At 48.0% G+C, this 14,422-nt stretch overlaps 5 protein-coding genes across 5 annotated transcripts; 2 read left to right on the top strand and 3 right to left on the bottom strand.

Annotated features, from left to right (window-relative positions):
* Positions 1-559: 559 nt before the first annotated feature.
* Positions 560-2,140, bottom strand: ALK2 (Alk2p; the record flags this gene model as incomplete). The annotated part of the gene is made up of 1 exon (XM_020211164.1): positions 560-2,140. One exon carries the CDS (start codon positions 2,138-2,140, stop codon positions 560-562), a length of 1,581 nt encoding a protein of 526 aa, XP_020062326.1.
* A 994-nt stretch (positions 2,141-3,134) lies between these two features.
* PCK1 (phosphoenolpyruvate carboxykinase) lies at positions 3,135-4,796 on the bottom strand (the record flags this gene model as incomplete). The annotated part of the gene is made up of 1 exon (XM_020211163.1): positions 3,135-4,796. The coding sequence occupies one exon, from the start codon at positions 4,794-4,796 to the stop codon at positions 3,135-3,137; it is 1,662 nt and encodes a 553-aa protein (XP_020062325.1).
* Positions 4,797-6,534: 1,738 nt separating this feature from the next.
* Positions 6,535-9,573, bottom strand: NGS1 (Ngs1p; the record flags this gene model as incomplete). Its single annotated transcript, XM_020211162.1, has 1 exon — positions 6,535-9,573. The coding sequence occupies one exon, from the start codon at positions 9,571-9,573 to the stop codon at positions 6,535-6,537; it is 3,039 nt and encodes a 1,012-aa protein (XP_020062324.1).
* Positions 9,574-10,231: 658 nt separating this feature from the next.
* CANTADRAFT_23346 (crossover junction endodeoxyribonuclease) lies at positions 10,232-12,664 on the top strand (the record flags this gene model as incomplete). The annotated part of the gene is made up of 1 exon (XM_020206953.1): positions 10,232-12,664. The coding sequence occupies one exon, from the start codon at positions 10,232-10,234 to the stop codon at positions 12,662-12,664; it is 2,433 nt and encodes an 810-aa protein (XP_020062323.1).
* A 379-nt stretch (positions 12,665-13,043) lies between these two features.
* On the top strand, positions 13,044-14,246 carry RRD1 (peptidylprolyl isomerase; the record flags this gene model as incomplete). Its single annotated transcript, XM_020206952.1, has 1 exon — positions 13,044-14,246. One exon carries the CDS (start codon positions 13,044-13,046, stop codon positions 14,244-14,246), a length of 1,203 nt encoding a protein of 400 aa, XP_020062322.1.
* Positions 14,247-14,422: the final 176 nt, after the last annotated feature.

Raw genomic sequence — 14,422 nt, 5'->3', positions numbered from 1 at the left:
GTAGTTTGTTCGGTGATGGCATTCGTTGTCTTCCATCACTAATAGCTACTTACTCACTTTGGGTGCGAGAACACAACCAGTGGTAAATATCTCGAACGAGGCATGTGGAACTGTTGGAGGGACAGTCTGCAGTAGCAGTCTGAAATCCGTTTGGCACCCATTAAATCTACACTGCTAGCCGAAACTGTATCGATAGACACCAATTATTATGAGACTATCGAACTATCCAATATTTGAACACTCATCCCAAAGGAAATATCAGCCATTCACCAGCTAGAACATTCAGCCCGAAACTCCAGCTACACACGAATAGCAATATTCGTGAGTCACTATCTCTAGTCTAATTTTCTGCTGGCAATTACAACAGGCCTATTATTTCCTCCAGCTCTACACCAGCCTAACGGTTCTTGCTGTCAGAGCATCTTCCTTGTAAATACATAGCAACAGTCCTCCAACTTCCACCTCGGTAAAATTGCTAGATTTAATTATAGAGCTACTACGATTGTTCATCTCATAACTGTGCATTTGCGCTAGCTCGCTAGCCCCAATAAATAACGTCTCAATAAAGACCAATAGGACACCCATCTTTAATACTCATGGTCAAGTGGGATTGCTTCTTGAAATTTGGCTCGTCGTGATAACAGTCGAGGTTGGGGAACATTTGCGCCAATCTGGTGATAACATATGAAGCTTCAGTCAATGCAAATTGTTGACCCAAGCAAATTCTTGGACCACCGTTGAAAGGAACAAACGCCCATCCCAACTTTCTGGTAGATGGCTCGAACCATCTTTCTGGTCTGTATTGCTCTGCATCCTTGCCGTACACCTTCTGGTCTCTGTGGGTAACGTATACTTGGTAGATGACATTTTGACCCTTGGGGATGAAAACTGGGGAGTGGCCATCGGGACCACCTCCTCTTGGGAGGGTGGTGTCTTTGGTGGCAACTCTGAAATTTTGAGGAACAGAAGGATACAATCTCAAGGTTTCATTGATCACGGCCTTCAAGTATTCACATTTCTTGAGCGACTCGAAAGTGATCTCGTCGATTCTGGCATCATCGCCAGAACCAAACTTCTCGTAGATTTCTTCCTTCAATTTCCTCCAGACCTCTGGGTTTCTGGCCAATTCGTAAAATGCAAACGACAAAAGCCCGGCAGTGGTATCTCTACCAGCAACCAAGATGTTCAACAACTGGTCTCTTAAAATCTTTGGGTCTCTGGTGTGTTTGACCAACTCATACAAGAATGTGTAACCTTCGCTGGATTTCTTTTCGATTTCTTCTGGGGTTGCCTTCAAGGCCTGTCCCACGTAGTAGTCGGCAAACTGGTGGACCTTAGCGTTGCAGTCTCTGAACTTCTTTGGGTTGATAATCCAGGAAAATTTCTGGAAAACAGCCCTGGTGGCCAAGATCTCTTGCGAGTAGTTGAAGGCATCAGCAAAACCGTCCTTTCCGTCAAACGACACAGCGTTCTTTTCCATGCCGATCGAGGCATCTTCCAACGACACAACCGACTCACCAAACAAGAACTCGGTGGCTGAGTCGACCGTCAACCTGAAAAACAACTCCTGGATGTCGAACTTGGCCCCGTTGTACTTGCGCACATGTTTGGCCAACGTCTGCATGTGGGGCTCCAACGCCTTGACGTGTGCAACCTGCTCTCTGGCAAACTGGGGCCTCAACATGGCTCTGGAGTGCTTCCATCCCTCGCCATCCAAGGTGAAGATCCCGTCACCCAACAATGGCTTGAAGTGGCCGTGTCTGAATCCCAAGCTGAAGTCGTTGAACTGGGTGGCCAACATAGCCTTGATGTTTTCTGGATCCTTGGTGATGATGATGGGCGCACCAAACACTCTCAAACTGAAGGTGTCGATGTCGGTGTTTTCAAGGTTCTTGAAGCGTTCGATGTTGAAGTCGAGCAACTCGCCTGTCGCCTTAAGCTTGAGGATCTGGCGTCCGGCCTTAATGCCAAACGAGCCATCATTAAGGTTGTTGACCAACGGCTTAGCGCCCAATTGTCTCAGCACCCGCCAGAGCCTGATCAGGTCTATCACTTTGAAGAGAAGGTAGGCCAAAGGTGCTATCAAGTACCATTTGGTGAAGTAGCTGGAATATTCGTCCACTTGTTGCGAGGAGATCATTCTTGCTGGATTGGCTGCTTCATGGTGGAAGGTGGTGTCTTCTTATAGGGTGAAGAGGGGAACTGTTTTTGGAACAAACATATGAGAGATGCGCATGGTTCGGAGGTACCTGCATGCATATGATTCCCACTGGCCGCACCTTATGGGCATAAACGGAGTTCGCAAAATGTTGGCAACCCTAGACGTCGATCCCGATGGTTCCGGAGCTAGTGCCTAGCATGGCAATACTCCGACGCCTGTGAAATTCACTAGCCTGTATGGCATCTATGGGCGAGATGCAAACCAGGGCGACATGGATGATCCTGGCGGTGAGGCATCGCTGCTGCTGCTGCCCATAAGCTTGCCACTGGATGTGAGTTGTACTTTGGCAGATTCTTTTGCTGGTGACAGCTGCTTGTAGGGTGTCATCGACGTCTGTTCCTGCAAAATACTGATTACTATGTGGTGGTTGCGACAGGCCACTAGCTCTCCACGCATAATTCGGTGCATAGGTGCACGGACCTTGCGCACACTGCGCCGCTTCTTTAGCCGTCACATGCAGATCATCTTCACGTGAAGCACGCGGCGGTCCCCTAGTGAGGGGGATGGAATATGGGGTTATGTATCTCAGATTTGAAATGACCAAGGTTGGATGGATTGCCATATATTCCTAGCATGCACAGCCTAATTTAACAGATGAGCACTAAACTAAAAATAAGAGTGGCAAGTGGTAAATGGGGCAATTATGGTATTAATGGTGGCCAATAGTGGTTAATCGTCAATGATATATTTGTAGCTTCAGGAAGAAAGGGTTGGAGTACAAAGCCTTTGAATACCTGAATTTATTATTCACTTGTACTTCCACTGATGTAATTACAATATTGGCGTCTTCATATTTCCAGCCCTACACGGATATAATAACGGTATTTTTAATAAATAGTGTACTTAGTACAAATATATGGTAGAAGAATGCATGAGCCTAGGCCCACCTCGCAAATAGAACTAGAAAATGCACTTAAGCGTCTGGTCCAGCAGCTTGAACTTCACTGGTGGCTTGGTCAGAGTACTTCTTGAAGTTTTCACTGAACTTGCCAGCCAAGGACTTGATTTCGTTGTTGAACGAGTCAACACCTTCAGTCCAGGCCTTGGTTGGGTTCAAGATTTCAGATGGAACACCTGGGCAAGAGGTTGGAACACTCAAGTTGAAGGTTGGGAAGTTTTCGTATTGAACCTTGCTCAATTCACCAGAGTGGATAGCATCCAAGATGGCTCTGGTGTACTTCAAGGAACATCTCTTACCGCCTCTGGCAGCAGAAGCTCCGACCCAACCGGTGTTCAACAACCAGGCGTTGGCGTTGTGTTGCGAGATCTTGTCAGACAATTGCTGAGCGTACTTCATTGGGTGCAAAACCAAGAATGGTTGACCGAAACAAGCAGAGAAGGTGGCTTGTGGTTCAGTAACACCTTCTTCGGTACCAGCCATCTTGGAGGTGTAACCGGAAATAAAGTGGTACATGACTTGTGCGTTGGACAACTTGGAGACTGGTGGTAACACACCAGAAGCGTCACAGGTCAACAAGATGATGTTGGTTGGGTGGGTGTCAGCCAAACATGGGATCTTGGCAGATGGGATGAAGTCAATTGGGTATGCACATCTGGTGTTCTCGGTGATGGTGGAGTCGTTGTAGTCAACCAACTTGGTGGCTTGGTCGTAGACGACGTTTTCCAAGATGGCTCCGAACTTGATGGAGTTGAAGATTTCTGGCTCCTTTTCGGCAGACAAGTCCAAACACTTGGCGTAACAGCCACCTTCGATGTTGAAGACACCGTTGTCAGACCAACAGTGCTCGTCGTCACCAATCAACTTTCTGTTTGGATCGGCAGACAAGGTGGTCTTACCAGTACCAGACAAACCGAAGAAGAGGGTAACGTCTCCCTTTTCGGTACCTTGGTTACAAGAGGAGTGCAAGGTCAAGACTTGGTGCTTGATAGGCATCAAGTAGAACATGACGGTGAAAATACCCTTCTTCATTTCACCAGCGTACTCGGTACCCAAGATAACCATCTCCATATCCTTGAAGTTGATTTCAACAGAGGTAGAGGAGGTCATACCCTTGGTGTGGACGTTGGCTGGGAACTTACCAGCGTTGTAGATGGTGAAGTCTGGCTCACCGAAGTTGGCCAACTCTTCAGCAGTAGGTCTGATCAACATGTTGGTCATGAACAAGGCGTGGTAGGCTCTACCACAGATGATTCTAACCTTGATTCTGTATCTTGGGTCCCAGCCGGCGTAGGCGTCAACAACGAACAACTTTTCTCTGGTTCTCAAGTAGTCCAAAGCACGGGATCTGGAGATCTTCCAGGTCAACTCATCGACCTGCTTGTTGACAGGACCCCACCAAATGTTTTGGCTGGAGGTTTCTTCGTCGACAATTCTCTTGTCCTTTGGAGATCTACCAGTCTTCTTACCGGAGTAGGCCATCAAGGCACCGGTGGAAGAGATGGTGGTACCCTTTTCCAACAAACCGTCTTCGTATAAGGTAGGTGGAGGAGCGTTGTGACGAATGATCACCTCAGGATTCAAGGACAATTGCTTGACCAAAGGATCTTGGGTAGTCTTGATGGTTGGGTGACCATGGAAATTGATAGTGGATTCGACTGCGGTTGGAGGAGTCATGATTGTGGATGTTAGTGGAGAAACAAGTCTGAAACTAGCAGGAATTGGCTGTTATTTATACCCATTTCACTGGTGCTAACTAGCTACCCGGAGAAATGGAAGTCGGAGCAGGGCCACCACAAAAGACCGCATAATTGCCCTACTCGGATGTCACGCCCTACAAAATCTGGGGTAAGGAGGTTTCCGGAACCGTTTTGGCGGTGCACAGGCGGTTCCGACTTCTGCCGGCTTAGGTAACCGATTATGTAAATGGCCGCTGCGCCCGGGCCAAGGGAACTTGCTAGGGTCACAATACGCTTGGAACATGCTCGGCACAAGGGAGCAATTTCATGCGCTGGGCCCAGGCTCTGCCGACTGGGCTTCTTGTCAGGACATATCCGAGCTCCTGGTGGGCCCATCCAGACAACCTCTCCTGCTGTTACATCCGACTTGCTCTCCCGGGATGGGCTACAGTTCGGTGCCTTCCCCGGACACCTTGTATGGATATCGGCCACCCCCTCTTTCCCCGCGAATCTACGGGTGTGAAAAACCTGGGGAGAAAACCACCGGGGCCGACGCCAGTTTCACAGCAATCTGACGGCTCCGACGCCCAACACTGGCGGGTGAAAATGCCGCAGGGGGGGGCAAGCGACCGGTGTGGGCTGGTAAACCCCACTGCATGACGTGGAAACCCCAGCCAGTTGCTGCAGAAGCAGTGTCAGCCCTTCGTCCCGGGTGATTTCGGGATGGGATGGAATGGTGCTGAGATTGCCAGGAACATTCCCGGTTGGCAGGGCCTAGGCCGTTGGGTGTCTTGGAGGAGCTATCGCGCCTGGCCTGACCTGGACTGACGTGCTTATAGCAAGATGTAAGCAGTTCCAGTCCTATTCTGTTCTGAAATGGGCTGTTCTTGGCTACCATGGTCCTCGGTGCGAGTGCTCGCTATTTTTCATTTTTAGCAATTATCGCAAATTCAAGCGAAAATTGAAAAATCATACAGTAATTACCCCAGATTCATTATAACAGGCCAGTAAAGGAAACCGAGGAACCCATTTGGCTGCTACCACAAGGTTGCCACACGCAAATACACGCAGTGTCTACTGGACCTACTTCCAGTAACTGGAAGTAGCTCTGGGGCTATCTGAACTGTCCAAATTGGGCGCAAAATCGGACCGTTTTCTCCTCTCTGTCAGTTTGACGTCCTTCCGTCTCATCCCATGAAACTGTCTGCCGGAGTGAGCGGGGCACTCCGACCACGCCCCACTTCTTGATGGGTGCAAATCGACAATAGCCACTAATGGCCCATCCTTTATGGGTCGGGCTAACGAGGAACGGTTTCCTGCATCTGGAGTCTTGACTTAGAATCCGGGCTCATAGAATTCGTCCCGGAGATCCAAGGAACGAAAAGGAGGCTAGGCCACCCGGTGAAGATCGCTACAATTCACCCTGCCAGGCTATCCCCACCCGCGAGGATCGACTACGATCCATCTGAAGTCCGGTATATCCCCGCCCTTTACAGCTCCGAACTCGCCTCCGAATAATCTTCCATATATTACATCGAGCACGCCGTGCCTATATACACCTAATTTACAATAGTCAAAAAAGAGCACCCGCGCTCCAAGGATTGGGCCACAAAGTATTCTTTGCGGATATTCCATGTGCTGAAGCGTTTATTGTTTGGGTTGTGGTTTGGGTGGAATCCTACCCAACACTAGTGGTTCTGTCGTGATCTTCGTAGTGTCTCAAGCATTGGCCATCGCTAATGCTTGGTCTTGAACGCTTTCTCTGAATCCTGTTTGAGATCATAATAGTCGTAGTAGTACTTCCACTCATGGAACCCGATTTCCTTGACTCCACTGATGGACTTGTCATCGTTGACCCCTACCATAATACATTGGTTCATCACAACCTCGCCGTCGTTCAAGTTGGACTTGAGGAATGTAATTCCACTGCATATCAACCCATACTTGAAGATTTCCGTCAAGTTGGAGTACAGAGGGTCAATCACAGGTCCCACGATACCTCCAGTCAAGGGAGTGTTCTTGGGAGTACCCCCCACTACACACTCGTCCATGAATGGATAGAACCTAGCAAGGGGCGACTTGTTGGTGAATAGAATAATACTTCCAATCACACTTTGGTTTGTGGGCTCCAAGGCAATGATAATCTTTACCCCAAATGGGGAACTGCTTCCTAAATGCTTGATAGCCTCCAAGTATAAGTTTTTTATGCTCTCAATTTCCTCTTGCTCTTGGGTGCCTTTGGCCAGGTCGCGAATCGACCTGTCGATAAGCTTCATTAATTTCTCCGGATCACTGCAAATATCGAATCTCACTCCAACTATCATCAATTCCCTGAATATTTTCTTTGGTACCAGCCATTTCTCTAACCCGTCCAACACCATCACATACTTCTTTCTCAAGTCCTTGTGCACAATATCCCATCCCAAATTGTGCATGAATGAGATCACTTTAGTATTGTTGGGCAAGAGCGAAAGATTGGAGTTCTCCGGGAAAACAAACAAGGGAAATGAAGTTCCTAACGTTATTTTCTTGCAATGTTGCTCTTTTATGAGATATCTCATAGCTCTAGAATGGAGATTTTTACCTATGCTTTGGGATGTCTTCGACTTGTCAACCAAAAGGTACATAATAGAGCCGATACTCTGAGATTCCTCTTTTGTAAGGTCACCATCCAAAGCAACCTGATCATGTAGCCATGTCAAAACTACACCATACAAGATGTTAAGTGACGAATTTCTGACCACAAAATGACGCTGTGTTTTAGAAGATGCTGCTAAAAGCCCATACATCTTCTTGAAGAAGTTCTCGTTGCGATAATCGATCTTGTTGTTTCCCATGGTTGCAACATCGGTATCAATGTTATTGTTCATCCACAATTTAACAAGACCAGGCCAGTCGCGATCTAATTCAAACTCATCAACCAACCATCTCCTTTTTGGAATTGGGTTTCGTAATTTCTTGTGTGAGTCTGCGCTTTCATCTCCAGGCTTTCCGGACCATTTGTCTTTCTTCAGCTTACCAACAAACATTTTTTCACCAGGTATACATCCTTCCGGTTCAAAATCTCCCATCAATACACCTACCAACTTCTCCAACAGATTATTTGTGTAATCATAGCAACACAAGTAAGCACTTCCAATAGTCTTATTATAAAATAGATCATAGGGTGACAGTGTTGCAACAATAATTAATGGTTTGGATAACTGGGAAGATCCGTTGGCAGAGTTATTGAATGAATTTGGGTCAGCTCCACAGAGGATAGAAACGTACTTAACTATTCCGATTTGGTACATGTTTCTAGAGGCCTCAGAAGTTAACACGATCACAACTTTAGAGTTTTCGATCAATGATTCATGCAAGGGAGTGAGCCCGTTTGCAGTGTAAGTTGTATGAAGTACGTTGTATGGTTTGGACTCATTAACCTTGTGATTGGATAGCATGTCACCGAATTTTTGGAACACCTCTTCTCCGGTAAAGAGCTGTTTATTGTCTTCATGACCAGATGAATGAGCGTAGATTGGATTAAGAAGGGGGGTTAAGAGGAGAATATTATCAACATTCTCCTTTCCTGCCGATATGAACTTCGTGATTGGTAGAGTTTCGTTGAAATCACGCACCAAGGTGATTGACTTTTGATATGCTAGTTCAGAGAGCCTCTTGTGCTTAGCCCATAGATCAGGAAACTCATTTTTGAAAAATGTGATTTCGTCTTCCTTGGCCGAGGCCTCTCCTCGCGGAAACAATTCCGACCACTTAGGTAACTGCTTTTGCAACTTTTCGATTCTGGCAAAGCTGGCCGAAACTGTTTCCTCATCGAGAGTTCCGTTCGATATCGCTTTTTCCATGGACTCAAGTGCCTCATTCTGTAGAGCGAAATCGTGACAGACCATAACCAAGTCACATCCGGCAGAAATTGCCAACACGACACCCTGGCCCAAGCCTATGGAATGGTACAAGGCGTCCATTTCCAAGCACTCACTGACAACAAAGCCTTTGAATTTAAGGTCCTGTCTCAAGAGCTGGTTGATCAACACGGGGGATAGGCAAGCGTGGGTTTCGTCGGGACTGATTGTGGGCACCCCGCAGCCGGCTGCACTCACACCATCAAGTAGGTTCTCTTCGATCAACTTGGCGAACGGAACACTGTTGAAATGTTTGATTTGTTCCAACGAGTCTCCGATCATGGGGAGCTCGAGCAACGAGTCAACAGTGGCGTTTCCGATGCCTGGAAAGTGCTTTCCGACGGTGAAAAGACCACCGTCCCGGAGGCCCTTGGCGCACAGCAAGCCGTACTTCGTCACACATTCGATGGTGGTGCCAAAACTACGGACCCCGACCAACTGGTGCGACAACTTGGTAACCACATCGAGCACAGGCCCCAATATAATCAGGAAGCCGATTTTCTTCAATTCGATGGCGATGGCCTTGGATATTTCGTACACCAACTCGGTGTCGCCAGTGGACGCCAACGCCATGGCCCCCGGACACTGGGTCAAGAAGTCTGGGTCGAACAACGAGTTCATCATGCCACCCTCCTCATCGATGGCGAACATGATGGGGTACTTGTAGTTGGCCTGGCTGAACGCAATGTACTGGAGGTCTCGGATGAGCTTCGTCATTTGGGCCACTGAAACTGCGTTTTTTCGGGACAAAATCATGGAGGACACATGATTGTCGACAATGAGGTGGTAGGCCTGGGGCGTGACGGTGGTTCCTTGGAACCCGCCGCAGAGAAGTTGCCCTACCTGGAAATTGGGGAGATCCAGCGGGCTCATTGTGGTGGTATGGATGGATGTAACGTTGGATGGGGTTGATGTAGTGCGGGTCAGGTGACGAAGTATGGGGTTGGTGCGGAGCGGAGCGCTGCGGGAATGGGGAGAGGCTGGGACAAGCAGGAGGCTGGGAAGGGCAGGAGAAGGCAGGAGGTACAGGAGGGGCAGGAGGTACGGAGTGACCAATGAGCGTGTAGTGTTGCTAGAGAAGCGTGGCAATTTTCTCGTTCTTCGCTGCGAGCTCCACTGGAATCTTCTGGTACTAACATTTGTGCATCCCGCACTAATAGACCCGCACTTGGACTATTCCACAACAAGATCCTGATCTGTGCATCTTGTACCCAAAGTCGACGTGTCTGTCCAGAAAGCACACCTGGAGCTAGAGACTATCAGGAGCTTGTCAGCACACTTCTTGGAGCGAGCTTGTCAATTCATCACATCTTGAAACCGAAGACAATCACCAGCTTGTCAAACCATAACTCAGTAGTTGGAACCGAAGACAGTCTTGTTAATTCTGCACTTCGTGATCACAATTTGCTGGTTTACTCTGTTACTGTCAAAGCCGCTCATTCCAATCACCTGTCCTGGAAAATCCAGAACTGCGTGCCATTGATGCTTCACGATAATCCAATCCTTCCACTAACTCTGACTATGGCCGACCATGGGAATTCCTACGCTTTGGGAGGTGCTTCGGACCAGTTTTGACGAAAGAGTGTCGATCGACGAATTCTCAGCCGAGTACCTTCGCCAGCACCGCAGGCCAGTCCGGCTAGCCATCGATGCTTACATGTTCATCTTCAAGTCCACCGTCAATTTGGCGGCCAACCCTCTAGACGACGAGTCCACCCACCCGTGGATAGTGCTGAACTTTCTCTCCAAGGTGATGTACCTCGTCTCCTTGAACATTTCGTTCGTGGTGGTGTTTGACGGCTGCTGGAAGCCCAGCAAGTTGCGCCACAGCACCACCAGCGACGCTATAGAGGTCAATGACTATGATGCAGACCTTGCGGTGTTCTTGAGATTGCGTCCCCACCAGTACGACGAAGCATCGCCACTCATAGAAGCGATAAAGTCCAGACTAGACGAGCTCGACATTGACTACACCCAAGCCCCAGGCGAAGCAGAAGCCCAGTGTGCCTACTTGCAAAAATTCGGAATCGTCGATTATGTGCTCTCCGATGACGTAGATACTCTTGTGTTTGGAGCCTCGGGTGTGCTTCGCAATTTCAGCAGATACAAGGAAGATGTGGGGACGTCTCCCAAAAAGAGTGATCCTGGGGCATCAGTGACCTCGAGATTCTATGTGACTCCAGTACGGATGGAGAGGGTGGAGCAAGAAACTGGTCTTACCACGCCTCGGTTGGTCTTTTTGGCGTCTTTGGGTGGAGGAGACTACTCGAAGGGTGTTGAACGAATAGGAGTTACCAATGCAACCAAACTAGCGCTCTGTGGGACGAGCCATGCTGCATTTTATCACAGGAAATTGTTGAAAAAGGAGCTTAAGAAATCTCCAAACCAAAATAGAGCCCCTCTTCCTGATTTCTCGGAGCAACTAATCAGATGCTTTACTAATGTGCCAGCACATAAGTCGATTTCTGGCTGGGACCTGATCTTGCCTTCCAGCACCAGGAAAATCGAATTGGCCAAGTTTTTGGACACTTTGAATTCCTCGATCAAATCTAATTCGAGAGAGATTTTTGGTCGCTTGGTAACATTGTCTCAGGGTTTGGTGGTTGATGAATACTTTCCCTTGTTGTATCTATTCCCATTTGTGGATAGTCTGCCGTACAAGTTTAGAATCTGTTTTAGCTTCGGCGAAATGGTTCCCGTTGAAAATGATTTAAATGTCGATAAACTTGTGAGATCCAACGACAAAGCACTGTTAAACTTCCCCAGAGTATATGGCAACGCCAAAGTTTTGGGAGCTCTGGAGGTGACGTACGATGGCCAAATACCCACCCAGAAGTTCGTGGCAGCCGGAGATTATGCTACTGATTCATCGTCACTTTACATTCCGCCAAAATTCAATCACCGAGTCAAAAGCATTATCGCCAAGTTGCTCTCTCACAGAGATACGAAGTCCCCATTGAAAACGATGGTGCTGCTTACTCGATCGAAATTGATCAATGATATAGAGCATGTGATGGTAAAATATGATGTGGAACAAATAGAACAGATATACCCAGAAATCTATGAGGCTCGAAACAAGCACAGAAATAACGAAGCGACAACCGACACAACCGACGATCCCGACCCACTCACCTCAAGTCCTTCAAAGTATAGACAAAACTATATATGGCTACCCAGGGAATTAGTCAGTATGCTTAATCCGTCAATGTTGCATGAATTTGAGGAAATGGTTGCATCTTCGCCTTCAAAACGGCCTAAAAAGGTGCTTCAGAAAACTACTTTGGATAGTATGGGTTCATTCTCTCTATCTCCAGTCAAAAGGGACCTGGTATCACCAAGCAAAAGAAGTGTCACTTCTTCTCCAACACGCCGGATCTCCCCAAGAAAGAGATTGGGAAATCCACTTCCTGGGCAGAAGAACATCACTCTGTTCTTTAGCAAAGAATCTGTTCCCAAGCCATTGTTCGAACCGGATTCTGGTACCACCAAGACTGCATCAAGGGTGGATCAGGAAAATCCATTTGTGGAGAAAGATTCCCCCCTTGCACGAGAAGATAAGGACGCTCAATTGTCCAGTTTCAGTGCTAGGAAAAGGCGTCAAGACTCCCTCTTCGTGGCCAGCGATGAAGACGACGAGCCCAACAATTTCAGTGCAATGAAGACGTCATTTGCAACGATTCCGAACCTCGAAAAAGGATCAAACCAAAAACGAAGCATTTGCACCGAAACCTCGTCCCCCAAGAAAGCACGAAGTAGTACCAGCATGCTGGTTGCAGGAGCACCCACAAATAAAGCTAGAAGCAGTACTATCCATGTGGATAAGCCATCATCGGTTCCAGCACACGTGAATCCAGAGTACATATACGTCGAGAGCGACCAGTCCATGGATGGGTCCATTATGGAGGTGGGGCCCGTTGAGCGGGCCACGGACGAGCCCATTCTCGTCGACTCTGACGAGGAGTAGCTTTGGGGCTTCGTGTGTTCCTCCCAGACACTCACCAATCAACCCTTTGTGAGCTCAACTCTCTCAACTGGGTAGTCATGGGTAGTCCTGCATAGCACTGGGTAGTAAAGTATCGGTAGTTCCGTACGGGTGTTTGACGTGTATAGTAGTAGCGATTGCAAAATACAAGACGATGAAAGAGGTCAACGAAATCTCGTATTCTCGACCCAAAAGTGCTGATATCTGCTCATCACAGCCACGAGCGCCATTCCCATCACTTTACCAGCCCCCACAGTGCCTCAGCATCGCGTGTCCGACCATTCAAAATATGTTGCTTGTGGTTGCCGCCCGCGGTGCACTCAAACATCATCAGTTTGGTTGTCACTACTAGAAAGCTACCATGTCTGCCACAGGCCCCACTAAGAAGATCTTCGATCAATCCGACCTCGCAAGCTTCAGGAGGTCGCTGGCCTACACGGGACTCCACCAGGTGCTTGGCAAAGTCATCGAAAAGGTGAGATCACAAGACGTCCCCAGCGGATACTTGGATGCCACTCTCGTTACCAGAGATGGCGTCCGTGCCATCACAAGAACAAAGCTTGAAGGACCCATCAAGGAGGATGTGGTTGCAGATTCGCCTGTGGATAGTGGACGTACTCCTGAGGACAACCATGGACCCGTTTTTGACGGCGTCATCGCTTTGTTTGACAAGCTCCAAGGGCTCATCGACGAAACACCCCCTTTGAAGGGGCCTCGCAGATTTGGCAATATGGCATGCAGAGAGTGGCACGAGAAGGTGAAGGCAAACATTGGTCCCTGGCTTCAACAGGTCTTGAATCCTGCGGACAATCAGAGCGAACTCTTGCTCGAGTTGAAATACTACTTGGAGAACTCGTTCGGCTCTCAGGTAAGATTGGACTACGGAACTGGCCATGAACTCTCATACCTCGCCTTCATTGGGGGACTTATAGACTTCAAATTCTTGGACTATGAAACATTGACGGGTGCACAAGTGCTTGCCTTATTTTCAAAGTACTACGACTTGGTCAGGAGGCTCATTTTGGATTACAACTTGGAACCAGCAGGTTCACACGGGGTCTGGGGCTTGGACGACCATTTCCATTTGATCTACATCCTTGGTGCCGCCCAATTCTCCACCTCCAACATATCGCCTCCAGTTTCACAGGTGCTCACTGGACAAATGGTGAATACTTACAAAAGTACAAACTTGTACGTGAATGCCATTGCATTCATTTTCAAAATCAAACTGGGACCGTTCAATGAGCACTCTCCCATTCTCTACGATATCCACACTGCTGTGCACTTGTGGTCGAAAGTGTTGCAAGGGTTGTTGAAGATGTACGAGGTCGAAGTTTTGGGTAAGTTTCCAGTGGTGCAACATTTCTGGTTTGGTGAGATTTTGTACCTATGGAAAGATAGGCAAACGGGAAGGGAATTACCTGTTAACCCCAGAAGCGACGACAAAGAGGATAGCGAGGAGGTGGGCTTTATTAATGGAACAAGAGGGGTCAATACTACACGGTCAAACATATCAATGACTGCAGCACCTTGGGCCATGGGTAGAAGTCAACCTAAAAGATGAATGGGAAGGTTTTAATCCTACAAGGAATCCTTTCAAATGCATCGCATCACATCTGTGGGATTGCCCCAGCACCACTTCAGGCGGTGAAGGAACATATCCCAGCATTCAAACTCTAGTAACATACCACCCTACACACCATTTACAGACAGGTCGAGTGATTCGAATATAATACAACT

Source organism: Suhomyces tanzawaensis (genome assembly GCF_001661415.1).
Source record: "Suhomyces tanzawaensis NRRL Y-17324 unplaced genomic scaffold CANTAscaffold_7, whole genome shotgun sequence".
NCBI lineage: Eukaryota > Fungi > Ascomycota > Pichiomycetes > Serinales > Debaryomycetaceae > Suhomyces > Suhomyces tanzawaensis.
The sequence above is the reverse complement of the archived record's forward strand: the minus strand, read 5'-3'. Positions and strand labels throughout refer to the sequence as shown.